This window comes from Megascapheus bottae, chromosome 11 (assembly GCF_031878675.1).
Source record: "Megascapheus bottae isolate mThoBot1 chromosome 11, mThoBot2.hap1, whole genome shotgun sequence".
Classification (NCBI taxonomy): domain Eukaryota; kingdom Metazoa; phylum Chordata; class Mammalia; order Rodentia; family Geomyidae; genus Megascapheus; species Megascapheus bottae.
In genome coordinates, this window is record NC_143519.1 from 41,788,592 (window position 1) to 41,806,126 (window position 17,535).

At 38.0% G+C, this 17,535-nt stretch overlaps 1 protein-coding gene across 1 annotated transcript in view; it reads left to right on the forward strand.

Moving 5' to 3' along the window:
• The window catches only part of Gtf2f2 (general transcription factor IIF subunit 2), a 131,206-nt gene that overhangs the window by 95,132 nt on the left and 18,539 nt on the right, over window positions 1-17,535 (forward strand). The window contains exon 6 of the mRNA XM_090342101.1: window positions 16,774-16,873. Within this exon, the coding sequence (XP_090198227.1) occupies window positions 16,774-16,873 (100 nt within the window). The remainder of the gene's footprint in view (window positions 1-16,773; window positions 16,874-17,535) is intronic.

Genomic DNA, 17,535 nt, shown 5'->3' on the forward strand with positions numbered 1-17,535 from the left:
TCTCTTAAGTCTCCATCTTCACTCCTGAGTATAGATTCACGCAGAAATTACTACATAATATACAAAATAATACAAAATGAAAATATAGGGTTCTTATTTATAAGTTTTTAGAAATCTCAAAATGGTAACCAACTCCAACATAATAGGGCCCTTCTACATGAAAGCTCAGTATGATTGCATAGAGTCCCTGTCCCTGGCCCTTCTTCACAGATCAGTCCAGATAATTAGTATGGTATACCACTTCCGCACTAACTGAACGCAAAAGTGATTTTATGAGATCCTTCATGATCCACCAGGTACTGGTGGCTCACACCTGTAATCAATCCTACAGCTACTCAGAAGGCTAAGGTCTAAAGATTGTGAGTCACCAGCCTCTAGCATGTGAGACTCACCTTCATTTAACCACCTAAAACACAGAAAAAGTGGTAGAGCATTATCCTTGAGCAAAAGTGCTCAGGAACATCACCCAGGCCCTGAGTTCAAGTCCCAGGACTGATTTAAAAAAAAAAAAGAGTGAGACTTAGTAAGAGATCTGAGGCCACTTGGGATTTTTCCCTAGAGAGGACAGTGGAACATCCGCCCCTTTCTCTTTTTGCATTCACACCATGAGGTGAGTGATTTTGCTCCATCACATTTCCCCTCCTCTCCCCTGCCCCCCACCATGATGTCCTGCCTTTTTGTAGACCCAAAGCACCGGAACCAACTGAACCCTCTAAAACAGAGCCAGAAATAAATCTTTTATCTTTATAAGTTTATTATCTTTTGTATTTGTTATAGAAACAGAAAACTGACTCACATACGTGATTTAAATAAAGAATTTAAAATGTCATTACTTCTAGAAACTAAGATTAATACTAGCTAATGAGCAGTTTTCCCCCAAGGATAAATATTTTATATTGTAGTACCAAAGTTTTCACAGCCAGAGCATCACAAGTTTATGTAAATTTTGAGCACTTACTGTGTACCAACTCTCAGGAATGAAAAGATGAATGAATAAGATGTTTTTCTACCCTTTGAATTCACTCACTGCAAATCATTTTTATATACAACATTGCATGTAGTTTCAAAAAATTATACTTAAATTGCATCAAGATCTGCTAGATCTTTCAGCTTTTAGGACAGTTTCATAGTCCAAGTAATATAGTCAAATAGGAAAAACTGACATATACATAGACACACAAGCTCACACCATATAAGACTAATATGAACATAAACTACTTAAAATTAATATACAAATCTGTTGTTTTTCGGTACTGTCTGGTCCACACACCAATTTTGTAGCAGGTGGGTGTTGTGATGGACAAATTCTATTGTTCACAGAATTTTCACTGCTTATTACATAATTATATTGAATGCCATATGGTGTTCTAACTGTAGCTCATTAAATTACTAGCTGTTTATACTTCTTTAATATAAAACTTTGGATATTTATTTCCATAAAAAATGTGATCTTTGAGGATCAAAATAATTCATAGAATACATACAGCACAATAACTTTTCACAAATAATCTCTATTTGAGCCCTGGGCAGTAGACAAAAGACGGTGCCATACAGCCCAACTATGTAAAGCAATTGTTGCTCACCATGCTAAAAAAAAAAAAAATCAACTTTTTTTCAAGGCCATATTGTTTTGAAAATTATCTTTATTGGTTTGATATACTGATCTTTTTCCTTCCTATTATTCTAGAGGAATAAATTGCTTTATTAGTTGAATTTTCCAAATAATTACTAAAACTTTTTGAAGTTTCTTTGAAAAAATTAACTTTAATAGAGCACAGTGGCTCAGGCCTTTAATCCTAGCTACTGTGGAGGCTGAGATCTGAGGATCGCAGTTCAAGGCCAGCTAGGGCATGAAAGTCCATGAGACTCTTAACTTCATTTAACCACCAGGAAACCAGAAGTAGTGCTCTGGCTCAATGTGGTGGAGTGGTAGCCTTGACCTGAAAAGCTCAGGGACAGTGCCAAGGCCCAGAGTTCAACCCCCACAACAAAAAATAAAAATAAATAAAAACCCTTTAAAATAATATACTATACTTATATTCATATATCTAGTGTATTAAGAACATAATTTGCCCTTTTCTTTAACTTAGTTTTTTATATAAGCATGTCGGTTTTGATTATGTAGTAGATGCCTACAAGAAGAATGTGTTATTTTATGGGCCTCAGAATTATGGCTTGCAAGTTCTTTTGCTTATTTTATGTAGTTATTCAGTCTTTGCATATTGGCTATCTTTTTGTCATGTTGATGGTTACTGTTTGTTACAGCCCATCTCAATTTTCTGATTTACAGTTTTTAATTTCCCATAAACTACTAATTCAGCTTTAAAATTCCATTAGAGTAACCAGTGTGTACGAAAGCAGACTGGATAGACTGAGTGAAAGTCCACTGGGCACACCTGTGAGTCAAGTGCCCAGAGCTGCCGTGCTTAGCCTTGTGACGTTTGTTTTGGTTGCCAAGATACCTTTTTTTTTTTCCTTCCTCCTTGATTCTGGTTAAGGCAGATGTCACTGGATTTACTAAGTCACAAAATGGAAAGTATTATGATGTCTTATTTATAACCTCTCCTTTGGGTCATTTGGTCTTTGTTGATGTGACACTGGTGTGATCTATCTAAAGTATTAGTAATTAAATTTCTTGACATTTTCCCAAGTGCCTAGCTATGAAACTGAATCATGCAAGTAAATAAGCTCTATTAAACTGTTAATAACCAAAGCTTATTTCTTTGTTCTTTATTGTGCATCCAGTATGCCACTTTCTTTTCTTTTCTTTTTTTTTTGAGGGGGGTGGTGCAGTGGACCGAACCCAGCACCTCCCATATGTACTCCGCTCTCCCTAATTCATTTGAGTGTTGACAACCTGCTGACATACTTTTTAGCCATAATGTATTTGTTAACCCTCTGACTTTTTTTGGCGGGGGCCGGGGGGCTGTCATGGGCACTGTCCCTGCTTCAGCTCAAGGCTACCGCCCTATCCCTGGGCCTGGGCATTGTCCCTGAGCTCTGCAGCTCAAAGCTATCCTTGAGCCAAGCCCCACTTCCCATTTTCTACAGGTTAATTGGAGATAAGAGTCTCAGGTCATTTTGTGCCCAGACTGGCTTTGAACCTTAATCCTCAGATCTCAGCCTCCTGAGTACCTAGGATTACAGGTGTGAGCCACTGTGCCTGACCCCTGTGACATTTTTTGTGAGACACTTGTTTAACATTATACCTGCAATGAATGAATAAAATAGATTTCTGTGTTTATGGTGCTTGCGTAGTACATAGTCATCTTCAGATTTTAGTGTGTGTATACAAATGAGCCAGAGCCTTCCTTACAAATGTAGATTCCAAGGCTAGAGCATATTATCTTTAATCCCAGTACTTGAGAAGCTAAAGTAAAATGCTCATAAATTCTAGGCCAGTTTGGACAACATAAAAGATCTCATATCCAAAAACAAAAGCAAACAACAAAAAAGTAGATTCTAGGACAAGTCCTAGTACATCTGATTTGAAACAACTAATTAATAGTTTCTGCTTTGATGATGTATCAGCTTATGATACTGATACAAGTGATCCCTTAGAACTTGTTTGAAAAATGTTCATCCTACATATAAAGAATTCCTAGCAGGGAAGTATGGCTTTCAAATAGTATGTGAACAAGAACAATACAATGTTATATGTAACAAAGTTGCTATTTCATGTGGCTCTAGTCATGAGCCACATAATTACATTCCAGTCAACAAGGAACTACATATACATATCCAATGAGATAATCAGCACCTGAAATTAGTTGGGATAAGTATGCTCTTTGTTCACACTGCAGAATCACCAAATGTTGATTTCTCAGAATGCTTCCCATGGCCATATCCTACAAGTCTGAGGTCTTGTTTTTTATTGAACTTTTTCATAAGAATGCCAGGGGCCTGTGACAAGTTACTTCCTAAAAAGTGTCAGTGATTCTGTCTTAAAGCATGGCCCCCAAATTATATTAGGGGTTGTATCTAAGGAGAGTCTCCAAGTAGCTGTAAGATTTTTATTTTAAATCATTAATCCTTTTGAACCTCACAGATTCTGAACCAAGCAATTATATTACCCAACCAAAAGTATATCTGGAAAAAAACAGTAGCTCTAAAATTATCCTACTGATTGCTTTTACAATAGCTGCTCTCTTGGGCCGGGAGTTTGGCCTAGTGGTAGAGTGCTTGCCTAGCATGCACGAAGACCCGGGTTCGATTCCTCGGTACCACATACATAGACAAAAGCTGGAAGTGGTGCTGAGGCTCAAGTGGTAGAGTGCTACCCTTGAGAAAGTCCAAGGACAGTGCTCAGGCCCTGAGCCCAAGCCTAGGACTGGCAAAAAAAAAAAAAATAACAATTCAAAAATGGATATTAAAAAAAAAACAATAGCTGCTCTCATAAGCATCACTTTCTTTCTTTTTTTTTTTTTTTTTTTTTTTTGCCAGTCCTGGGCTTGAGCTCAGGGCCTGAGCACTGTCCTTGGACTCTCTCAAGGCTAGAGCTCTACCACTTGAGCCTCAGCACCACTTCCGGCTTTTTTCTATATATGTGGTACCGTGGAATCGAACCTGGGTCTTCGTGCATGCTAGGCAAGCACTTTAACCACTAGGCCAAACTCCAGGCCCCAAGCATCACTTTCTTTTTTGGTACTTTTTTTCCTATCCAGTGTCCTGGAGAGTTGAGCTTCTCCTTTTGCAAGCACTTTATTGGAATAACCATTCCTTTCTTCAAAGGCTTATTATATCCTTTTATCATATTTCATTCTTATACATAATAGGGTTTGTTTCTTAGCAGTCTTTTCTACTCTTACACACACAAAAAAGTAGCCAAGTGCTGGTGGCTCAGGCTGAGATCTGAGGATTGTGGTTCAAAGCCAGCCCAGCACAAAAGTCGTGAGAGTCTTTATCTCCAGTTAACCACCAGAAAACCAGAAATAGCGCCTTGGCTCAAAGTGGTAGAACGTTAGCCATGAAGTTGAAGAGCTCAGAGACAGCACCCAGGCCCAGAGTTCAAGCATCAGAACCCCCCCCCCCAGAAAAAAAAAAAGAAAGAAAGAAAGGAAAGAAAGAGCTTTTATTTCTTATACTGTAATGTATTTTAATGTCTAGAACATATTTGAATACTTGAAATATTATAGTCCTAGCATTTTTTTTGGAACTTTCATCCTCAGTGAGGAGAATGAGGAGTAAGGTCAAGAGACATTGTACATACATACTAACATGTTGAATTGAAATTGAAATTTGTGCAAATATTTTTAAATAATTGAAATTATTAAAAATACAAAATATTTAGAAATTTTTATTACTTTTATGGTCTTCCATATCAGCTTTAGAATGATTTTTTTCCAAGAGCTCAGTGACAGAGCCCAGGCCCAGAGTTCAAGCCCCATGACCCACAAAAAAAAAATCTGCAATAAAATGGTTTTGTTTTAATACTACAGTATCATTTGGGAAGAATTGATACTTTAGAATATCTTTCTATTGATTCAGATCATGTACATACATAACATGTGTATGTGGGATGCGTGTGTGTGTGTATATATATATCTTTCTGTCATATAGTTTCTGTTCCCTTCATAAGGAGTAGAACATTTTTGGAAAGGGTTGTTTTTCTATGTAAGTACTTTTCCTTTAATAGTTATAATGCAGCAGGAATATAGAAAAGTTACTTTTCAGATGTTTGTGTTGCTACTCTATTGCTTTTCAGCTGTTTCTCATTTTTAAGGCATATAATTATTTACAAATATGACATATTTATGATTCCAAGGAACAACCTCTAATGCTCCAAATATATGTACTCTAGGATTACTCAAACTTAACTATATTATGTGTTTGTATTTGTATATGAATATATATTTGTATATATACAGTAGGTCTGAGTATATCTCAAGACCACGTAGAGATGGCCACATTGCGGTTGCATGCATTAATATTGTTACTACAAAAATGACTGTTGTGGCCGGGAGTTTGGCCTAGTGGTTAAAGTGCTTGCCTAGCATGCATGAAGACCCAGGTTCGATTCCTTGGTACCACATATAGAAAAAAGCCGGAAGTGGTGCTGAGGCTCAAGTGGTAGAGCTCTAGCCTTGAGAAAGTCCAAGGACAGTGCTCAGGCCCTGAGCTCAAGCACAGGACTGGCAAAAAAAAAAAAAAAAAAAAAATTACTGTTGCATGCTCACTGAAAACTAGATCTTCTTTCTTGCACTTCATTTCAAATACCATGGATGTTAGATTCATTTTCCATCCAACTTCTGCTATAGATACTCTACCTTTCAAAAATCTCCAGTTTTTATTTTAGTGCCTAAGTAAAAGTAAACATACTATGTGCCATTTTGACCTGACAGGAGTACTTTGACTTTTTCTTTTCTTTTCTTTCTTTTTTTTTTTGATCCCATTAACTTTTGGGGAGACAGATATCCACAGAGTTAAGGGTGAGTAAACATGAGATTGATGCAAGCTTCTCCATGTCAGTTACACAGCATAAAGAACACATCAGGCTTGACTAGAATCACATGTAATAAATCTACAAATAAGGAAAACTTACTGTATATTTGCATTTTCAAATACCTCAGTATCTAAAATTTAGAGCATATAGTCAAATTTTATATTAATATATATTTCTATACTTAAAATATAAAGAAGGTGTGAGTTTGACCAAGTGGTAAGAGTGCTTGCCTAGTATGCACAAGACATGGGCTTGATTCCTTGGTACCACATACATAGAAAAAGCCAGAAGTGGTGCTGTAGCTCAAGTAGTAGAATTGTAGCCTTGAGAAAGCCCAAGGATAGTGGTCAGGCCCTGAGTTCAATCCCCAGGACTGACCAAAAACAAAAAACAAAAAGAAAACAAAATGTCTGAGATTATTAATTAAAGATAGGCAAAACTTTTTCTTTTCTTTTTTTCCCTGGGCCTGCGGCTTGAACTTAAGGCCTTGGTATTGTCCCTGAGCTTTTTTGCTCAAGGCTAGTTAGTGCTCTACCATTTGAACCCCACTCCACTTGCAGTTGGGCTGGCTTTGAACCACAGTCCTCAGATCTCAGTCTCTTAAGTAGCTAAAATTACAGGCATGAGCCACCAATGTCCAGCTTATGATAACTTTTTAAATATTTTCAGTTTCTTGACATATACAAAAAATTAAAGTTCAAAACTTAAGAACCTGAGCTTTTATAAGACTGGCAAGATTACTAAAAGAGCTGTAGGAAAGCTTACACAATTGTATATTTTTAGTAGGTGGAGTTTATTATTTGTTTGCTACATTTCCATAAAAATGTCTTAGAAGACCACATAGCATAAAACTTGCTTGAAGTACCTTCCTTGTTTTCATTTGCTTACACTGAAGATTGCTCTGGCAGTTTTTGCTAGTGGACATTATACAGACTATAGATCAATAACATTATCTCTGATGGTTTTACACACAGAATATAATTGAGTTACACATTAGTTTGTGCTCATATTTTAGGTAGCTGTAAAAGTGCTGAGTCCTGGGGTGAAAAAGGTAAACAAGTGCAACAGTGGAGCTCACTGGACACTTGAAAGTGAACTATACAAATGACTGATGCAGAAAGAAGGGAGGGACTAGGAGAAAGTGAGGGAAGAGATGACACCATATGAAAGGAAATGCACTCAATACCTGACTTTTATGTAACTGTAATCCCTCTAGATAATGCCTTTATAATAACAAAAGGTAAATTTAAAAAACAATTTCATAACGCTATTAGAATTTGAAATACATTTTTAAAATGCTGAGTCCTCTAGTGACAGCTGCAGGAGAGAGATGAAGAAAGTTCATGAGGAACTGGCACAAACCTGGAGAGCAGGAGAAGGCTTTTCCAGGTAAAGTGTTGGACAAGGAGGAGTTTTGACATGCTAAAAAGGGAATGCTTGGGAATAGGTGCAAATTGAAATCCCAAAGAATCTTCAGTTGGTCCAGAAGTGATTCTGGATGGTTGTCTGTCTTGCTCATTCCTCTTGGTTTCTCCAGTAGTGCCAGACACCAGGCCAAGATAGTGTTAGGACTCAGACCTCCCGAAGTTGGTGTTACACGTTTAATTTGTCCATCAAACACCCCTTGTCACTTGCCTGTGGCTAGTGCCACCACTCTTCAGCCCTGACACTAGTCTCTGCATGCTGGACATATTCTTCATATACTGCTGATGGCATTTAATACTCTTTCCTCCATGGGGCTTGAACTCTGGGCCTTCGTGCTGTCCTTGAGCTCTTCAGCTTAAGGCTACCACTCTACCCCTTGAGCCACAGCGTCACTTGTGGTTTTCCAGTAGTTAATTGGAGTTAAGAGTCTCATGGACTTTTGTGCCCGGGCTGACTTTGAACCGAGATCCTCAGAACTCAGCCTCCTGAATAGCTAGGATTATAGGCGTGAGCCACCTGCACCCAGCTTAATCCTTATTTTAAAATGAACTCTCTCCTGTAGCACCATCAGCTTAACAACCAACTTCTAGTAACTAGGCTTGACATTACAAGATTTCAACCTTGCGTCCCATCTTTTTTCCCCCCTTTTTTGTCTTCTCTCTTCCCCACTTTCCCTTTCTTTCTCTTACTTTTGCTATCTCTCTTGCTCTCGTTTCTCACTTTTTTTCTCACTCTCTGTTTCAGCTCCTATAATTCTTTATCATTGTTGGGATTTGTCTTTGGTTCTGCCCTCATTCCATCCTTCCCCTGCACAGCAAACTTCTACCTTAGCAAGATCACCCCCTTCCCAGAAAAGCCTTCCCTTACTCCTCCAGGCAGTACCCCAGCTCCTCCGTGAGTTTGACTCACTTCTTTGTTGCAGCTTTTCTTCATGATCCTATTTATCTCTTTGGACTTGCCTCTGACAGTCTGATGAGATGATAGAGGTATAAGGTCAGTTTGAAAAGAGAGTCTTCATTGGAGGCAGAAGATAGCTGGTAAGAAGCCAGTACAAATACATATTTAAGATATTTGCAGAGGTATTTATAACCCAGTGTGAAAGGAAACAGTGGCGTAAGAAAGACACTGATTGTGAAGGTAAGAAGTTAGAGAGCTGCTGGTTTCAAAGAAACCTGATGAGAAGAACAAATTCAGTGATGTAGGAATTTGTTTAATTAACTCCTATTTTAGAAATACTCAGAACACTAATTAGATGCTATTTTGAGCTCTTCAAAGAAGGATTGGTGTGTAAAGTATAGGTCATGCACATCCATCTCTGTAAACTTTCAATTTAAAAAGGAAAATACATAGGAAATTAGACTGACCTGCTCAGTAATGGCCACCATGTATGGTTAGGGTACTTCAGTTTGATAGAAGTGACTCTAATTTTTTGTGCTGAGCAGAGCTAGTGAGAAAGCCATTCTGGTACTTCTGTACCAGAAAGGCAAAGAGATGGGTTGTAGAGGATGAGGTAAATAGTTGAAGGTCCTAGTAAGAGAAATCAAGAAAGATAAATTGTGCTGCTAAGTTCACAGGCTTTGGTATCACGATGCTTGTGTTACAAAAGCAAACACAGAAACAAGCATAGCATTGTCTAGTGTTTGCTAGGAATTAGAAAGATTTGTGTATTGCTGGCCTTTTTTGTTTAATACCAAACAAATCTAAAGCTAGTACTGTTAATGTACTTTTCTAGTCTTAGAAGCCTGAATACTCTTACCAATATGCTTTATATGACTAGCTCTGTCATGTAATTTGAAGAGCAATTTAATGTGAACTAAGGTTTTATATTTAGGAAATTATCTCATCAGAAGATCATAATATTTCCATCCCCAGCTTCTCAGAAACAAAGAACAATGAAACACAACCTAATTAACATGGGCTAAAATATGATTCTTTGTATCTTTTTTATAAAATGAACTGGTAGCCAGGTACTGTGGCTTACAGCCTTAACCTTAGCCACTTGATAAATGAAGATTAGAAGAATCATAGTTCCAGGCCAGCCACGTGTGCGTGCGCGCGCGCGCACACACACGCACACACACGCACACACACACACACACACACACACACACACACACACACACGCATGCATGCGCACACATTATCTTAATCAATAATAACATGTATATAGGGGCTGGGAGTTTGGCCTAGTGGTTAAAGTGTTTGCCTAGCATGCACGAAGACCCGGGTTCGATTCCTCGGTACCACATACATAGGAAAAAAAAAAGCCAGAAGTGGTGCTGAGGCTCAAGTGGTAGAGCTCTAGCCTTGAGAAAGTCCAAGGACAGTGCTCAGGCCCTGAGCTCAAGCCCAGGACTGGCAAAAAAAAAAAAAAAAAATAACATGTATATATTGGTACATACCTGTTATCTCAGGTCTGCAGGAAGTATCAATAGGAGGTTCATATTCCAGGAAACCCCAGGTATAAATTTAGGACTATTTTTAAGTAACTATAGCTGGGCACTGGTGGCTCATGCCTGTAATCCTAGCTACTCAGGAGGCTGAGATCTTAGAATCATAGTTCAGTGCTAGCCCATAAAGGAAAATCCATGAGGCTCTTATCTCCAATAAACTATACCAAAAAAAGCCAAAAATGGCATGGCTGAAATGGTAGAATATTAGCCTTGAGCAAAAGAAAGAAGCTCAGAAGAACTTAGCTCTGAGCTAAGTTCAAGCCCCAGGACTGGCAGAAGAAAAAGGAAAAAGAAAAAATAGTAAAAAGGATCGGGGCAGTGGCTCATGGTAGAATACCTGTCTTGGAAGTACATAGCCTGAGTTCAAACCCCCCGAACCACCAAAAAGCTATGTATGTGTTTGCATGTATGCATGCACGCATGCATACATACATACATACATACAAACGAGCTGGGTGCCAATGGCTCATGCCTGTAGTTGTAGCTACTCAAGCGGCCCCCATTGGTTGTGGAACTTCCAACTCTAGGCCTGGGCACTGTCCCTGAACTCTTCATCTCAAAGCCACCACCCTTGAGCCACAGTGCCACTTCTGATTTTCTAATGGTTAATTGGAAATGAGTCTCATGGTCTTTAGTGCCCAGGCTGGCTTTGAACCGTGATCCGTAGCTCCTGAGTAGGTAGGATTACAGGCGTGAGCTACTGTGCCCTACTTGTACATCTTCTTAAAGAGGAGTGAATGAGCTGGGAACTGGTGGCTCACACTTGTAATCCTACTGTGAAGCTACTCAAGAGGCTTAGATCTGAGGATTGCAGTTCAAAGCCAACCCAGGTGGAAAAGTCCTCATGGGACTTTATCTCCAATTTAACTACTCAAAAACCAGAAGTAGTGCTGTGGCTCAAGTGGTAGAGCACTAGCCAGAAGTCCTGCTTTCCCTTTTTGCAGACTAAATGGCAGTCTCAGTGGTTTTCACCCTGTAATATCCATTCCAGTATCACACAGCTGGTCCTAAATAGAGTTCTCCTTCTTTGAAAATTTAACTGCTTCTTTCTGTAATTTTTCCACCCCCTGGTTTGATCCTGTTTGGATTAACACAGAAAGTTCTCTTCTAATTTTTCAAACAGCATGCTTAAACTTACCTTCTCATTTAAGAAATTCTTTCTAAATCCATGAGCCCTCCTGATGACCATGTGCCGCTACATATTTCCCTGCACTTACGAGTTTCATGGCTCACTAATGAAGTAGCCATTTGCTGTATTTGCTTAGTCACCATAGCAACAGTGTCTTAGTTAGTGTTCACCTGAGTAGCTTCCTGGAGTTTGACATGATATGCCTCCTCAAGGCAACTGGAATTTTGTAAAACGGTATTCTTTAATTTACTGAATAGAGGTTGTTTGATCCTACTATATAGCCAGTTGGTACCTGTCATTTCATAGTCATGGGATCATAGAAATTTTAATTTGTAAAAATGATTCATCCTTGTGGCATATATCAAAATAGTTGGTAGAGAAGCATTGTTTCTACCACTGTCAGCAGCTTAATTACTCAGTCTGTACATTTTTAATAAAGAAATTGATCAGGTTAGAAATTGAGACTGCTTGGGTGATTGATTTTGAATCTTGTTATAAATGTGAAGATTTTTAGTTCAATAAATGTGAAAATAGGAAAATACTTCTCATCAAAGTAATTTTCCCAGTCTCCCTATTGTCTAGTTTCTGTTAGGTCAGCCTCTTTGATCTCCATTACCTCATCTATTCCCTCCTACATACTTCTGAGTTTCCTTTTTTTTCAGTTGCCATTCAAGCATATTACCTTGGCCTATGTCTTGGACACAGACTTTGCCCTTGTTTTCAAATAGCATGAATGAACCTGTAATCAGTCATAGAGGGATACAGGGATATAAAAATATTGCTGCAAGTGGAAAAATACAATTTACAAGTTCATGTTTTCCTACTGATGAATCAACCTCATTTATCAAATATAAATATATCCACCAGTGTTACATTTGCTGAGATGTGTATAGGTGATCCAGATCATCAGCTTAGAAAAGTAAAGTGGATTTTGTCTGTCATTTCTTGAGTATGCATCATGACTACATATAATGTATAATTTTACTCTGTATATATCAGTGATGCATAAAACTTTTATACATTTTTGATACATTACAGTTCAAGCCCCAGGATTGGCAAAAAAAAAAAAAAGACAGTAATGGCTACAATAAAATAATGCCTCTTCTTGAAGTGTTTTATAAGGATTGTTTCACATATTTCTGGCATCATCCTCAGATATCTTTGAGGGTACTGACAGATTAGAGAAGTTGACTGTGACTAGTGTGTCACTCCTAGGGGAGTGCAACTGGAACTGAAAATAAAGCATGAAATACACTTTGTCACTTGTCTATTAGAACTAAGATTATTTCTTAACAAAAAGTGGCTAGTATTCATAACAAATGAACTCTGTTAAGCCTCCAGTTGTTTTTTTTTATTTAAAGAATTTATTAGCATTAATTTTTACATCATTTCAAATGACTTATTTAACAAGTATTCAAGAAGGGAATTCTCTATATACAATCACTGGCACTTAGATTTTAGAACATAATTAAAATTAGGCTGAGGGTTTGTATGTCATAGATACATATTAATCTATGTGATAAAACATGTCTATAGAGTCATAAATTTTTATGTCTATGTAGTTGTGTTTATGTTTCTTTTTTTTGTCATACATTTCTTCTTTTTGCCTACCCTAAAATAATGTCCAGCATATGCAGCTGACAGGAGAAACATGAGCAACCAAGGATTTGGATTTCTTCCGCCACATGCAATCTATTCCTCCTTCCCCCATCATCACACAAATGCATTTTGCCTGCAGAGCAGCCTTCCCAAGATGAAAAGCAATTTGCTTTCTTGAGGAACCATGAGACAAACCATGCCTGACTTGAGTTAAAGAAAAAAATAATTGCAGTGGATAAATTGAAAGTAGCCAAAATATATAATTACTTGAACAAAATCTTCAGGCAGTGCAAATCTTAGCTATCCTGCAACATCCACACTCATAAGAATCTTTGTTTGGTATGCTGCCTTCCTTTTTTGTCCCTCAAGATGCTTTGGGCATCTCTTGTGCCTATGTGTAACCAGACACTGAGGCCTTAAAAGTTATGCTGCTACATAGGATAAAACTGTCCACTAAACATACCTTCAAATTTGAGATTGATGTGTATAGTACACACACACATACACATATGCGTGTGCACAAAGGAGGGGATATAAGAGTGTAAAACATCTAGACTAAGGTAAAGTTAGACTGTTAAGTGGAGATTTTCTTTTTCTTTTTTTTTTTTGCCAGTCCTGGGCTTGAGCTCAGGGCTTGAGCACTGTCCTTGGACTTTCTCAAGGCTAGAGCTCAACCACTTGAGCCTCAGCACCACTTCTGGCTTTTTGCTACATATGTGGGGTACCGAGAAATCGAACCCAGGTCTTCATACATGCTAGGCAAGCACTCTACCACTAGGCCAAACTCCTGACCCCCTTAAGTGGAGATTTTCATGTTGTCTACCTGACAATCTCTGTTAGGGTCAAGGGTGTGGCCTAGTGGTAGAGTGCTCACCTAGCACGCACAAACACCTGGGGTCGATTCCTCACTACCACATACATAGAAAAAAGCTGGAAGTGGTGCAGTGTTTCAAGTGATAGAGCTCTAACCTGGAGAAAGGCCCTAAGTTCAAGGCCAGGACTGGCAAAAGAAAGAAAAGAAAAAAGTCTCCATTAGGCTAGGCGCTGGTGGCTCATGCTTGTAATCATAGTTACTCAGGAGGCTGAGATCTGAGAATGGTAGTTCAAAGCCTGCCTGAACCGGTTAGTCTGTGAGACTTCTATCTTCAGTTAACTATCAAAAAAAAAAAACAAACCACAAGTGAGGGCCGGGAGTTTGGCATAGTGGTAGAGTGGCTCAAGTGCTAGCTTTGAGGAAAAAATCCCAAGAACAGTACTCAGGCTCTGAGTTCAAGCCTCAGGACTGGCCAAAAAAACACAAATGGGCCAAGTACTGGTGGCTCACATCTATAGTCCTAGCTGCTCAGGAGGCTGAGGTCTAAGGGTTGTGGTTCAAACCCAACGTGAGATCTGTGAGACTATTTTCTTCATTTAATCTCAGAAAAGTCCAGAAATGGAGCTGTGGCTCAAGTTGCAGAGCATAAAAAGCTCAGGGTCAGATCATAGACCCTGAGTTCAGGCCCTACACAAAAAAATTACACCAATTGTTCCTTATTTCCTTATTAAACTTGTACCAAGAATCTGTGTCATTTCTAACAATATAGATATAGGCTGGAATTCCTAAGTCTAACACTTGCCAACATTCCTGAGAGCTGTCTTTAATCATTCTTCTCCTTTAAAGATTTATCTTTTAGTAACTTTAAGACATCTCCGTTTAGAGGAGTCAGATCTACCTTGTCATTTTGTCTGGTTGTTAGCCGCCTAAGCAGTCCTCCTCCAGCTTAATCCTCCCGTTAATCATGGCTTCTATATACCATGGTGCCATCCACCATCTCAGGACCATCACTTAGACTGTTTGCTTGAGGTTTGTCTCCCAGTAGACCGAGTCTTTACTGCTCCATCCCTAACATCTAACCATCTAAGAAATTATGGTATTTCTTTTTTAAAAGGATACTTTCTTTTTGATAATCAAAGTAATAGGTACATGTTACAGCAAGTTTAGAAAGCTTTGCAGATATCTCAAAATATACTGATTCTGATCTTTTCATTCCTATCTTTCATGTTCTACTTTAAAAACAAAACTGACTTTTTTGTGTTTTCTAAAGTAGGCAATTTTCTCATGGTTATATTTCCTTACTGTGCCCATTGCACCCCATTAGTCCTTCGGAGTTTACTTCTTACTGAATAAACCCTTGAGTACTTTTCTCAGGAACTGTGAATGATACAGTTAAGAGATTGTTTTCATTATTACTCTTCAATTATATGTTATCTGGATGACAGGCAATTTTCTTACATGCACTACATTTCGCATTCTCATATCCTTAGAAGTCTAAAGGGTTCCTTTTGTTCCCCTAACACCTTAGAAAGCTGGTCTTTGGTACTAGAGGCATAACCTCAATAGTAGTGCTTTGCCCAGCAAGTGTGAGGCAAAAAGAAAAAGGAAAAAAAAAAAAGTTGTATTTTTTCTAAGGTTTAAGATTTACTGTGCTATACACAGTTAATCTAATTTCTAAGTAAGCTGTAAATGAGTTGTGTCATGCCAAATTTAGGACAAAATTTAAAATCATAAGGCTCTGCTTAATGTATGATGTTTTCTAATGCGCTATACATAGTATATGTTTTATGACTCTCTCCAAAGACAGTATTTTAAATTACCTTAATTTAGATGGAATCCTGAAATCCAGAATTGTTTCTGTGGTAGTAGAATGTTTTGTATCTGCCCATCTAATAAAGTAACTACTCATCACTAGACCTTAAGTATTGATGCATTATTTTTATTTACCTTATTTCTTGCCAGGTGCTTAAAAGTGTTGAATTAATAATAACTTGATTAATTTTTAGACTGTATAATTTAAAATAATTTGTTTTTATTAGTAGAGGTTTGTTCTGTTTTGTTTTGGAAATTTAAAGCTAAGTAGCTTCTTGATTTTAGTAATTAAATTTACCAAGAGGCCCAGAGCATGGCCTGGTGGTAGAATGCTTGCCTAGCTAGCATGCACAAAACCCTGGGTTCAGTTTTTTGGTACCTCATACACAGAAAATGCTGGAAGTGGTACTGTGGCTCAAGTGGTAGAGTGCTAGCCTTGAGAAAGTTTAAAGACAGTGCCTAGGCCCTGAGTTCAAGCCCCAGGACTTGGGGGGTGGGGACTTTATAGAATTAGAAGCAATTTATAAAATATAATGAGCTAGAAGGGATGACAATACTCAAGATGCATTGTACATATAAATTGATGGAAGTATTTATTTCAGACCCCTTTGTATAAGCAATTAAAGATGTAGTCAGGGGCTGGTTTATAGTTCTTGTTAGTCAATCCTAGGGCTTGAACTCGGCCTGGGGACTATTTCTAAGCTCCATTTACTGAAGGCAAATACTCTACCACTTGAACCACATTGCCACTTCTGGCTTTTTTAAGTCATTTATTGGAATTAAGAGTTTCATGGAGTTTCTTGCCTGGGCTGGCTTCGAACCATGATCCTCAGATCTCAGCCTCCCAAGTACCTAGGATTACAGGTGTGAAACCACTGGCATCTGGCTTAAAGATAGGTTTTAAATGATTTACAGAACGCAATAGGATGGTTTATATAGTTAGCCTACAGGACTAAGGAGTTTTATATTTTAGTCATATATTAAGGCTAGTATGTTTACCTATTTAATTAGAATTTATTGAGTAAGAAAAATTATATAAATAACTCTACAGGTTTCAGTTCACTAAATAAGTAGATTAATAATGCATTCTGTGTTTTAGATTGCAGATAGAAGAATCTTCCAAACCTGTAAGGCTATCACAACAACTGGACAAAGTTGTAACAACGAACTACAAACCTGTTGCTAATCATCAATACAATGTAAGTCTTTTGCATGTCTTTCTTTATTCAGTGTTCTATCCTTAATGCTATTCTGTGTCACAAGACGTACCTCAGTAATCATGCACCTTACTCTTAGGTACTTGCTCCCAAGGTGCTTGCTCTATATCATAAGCTATAGAAGGAGGGGACTGCTGTCCTGATAAGTTGTTGCAAAGAAATAAAACACTTCAATTCTCAGTTATCATAGACTGTAAAGAGATAGAATTTTCTGGAGAGGATTTTGGCTTTTTGCATCAAAATCATTATGAGTGAATATATATAAACTTTGGATTTGATAATCTTAATATCTCAGAATTTATTGTAAGATAAGTATCTGAAGATATATAAGCAGCAGAATGTTTCTGTTGTTTAAGATAGAAACAGATTAGTAGCAAAGGTCCCAAATTAGGGCTTTGTTACATAGTTTAGAGCCTTAGATTTAGATGATAAGATGGAAGCCTGGTAGATCTAGTGTGATTTATCTTCATTTTCTTCTTTATGAAATTCTTGCTTTGTAGTTGTCTCTGTGAGCATGAGTTATCTGTATGGTTATAGAGTGCAGTTGAGTTCTCCTGCTCTGGTGGAAGGGAAAGGAAACTGGGAAAGCATGATCGTGGCTGGCCATTGCAGCTCCCTCTCAACTGCAAGTGCTTACTTAGTGC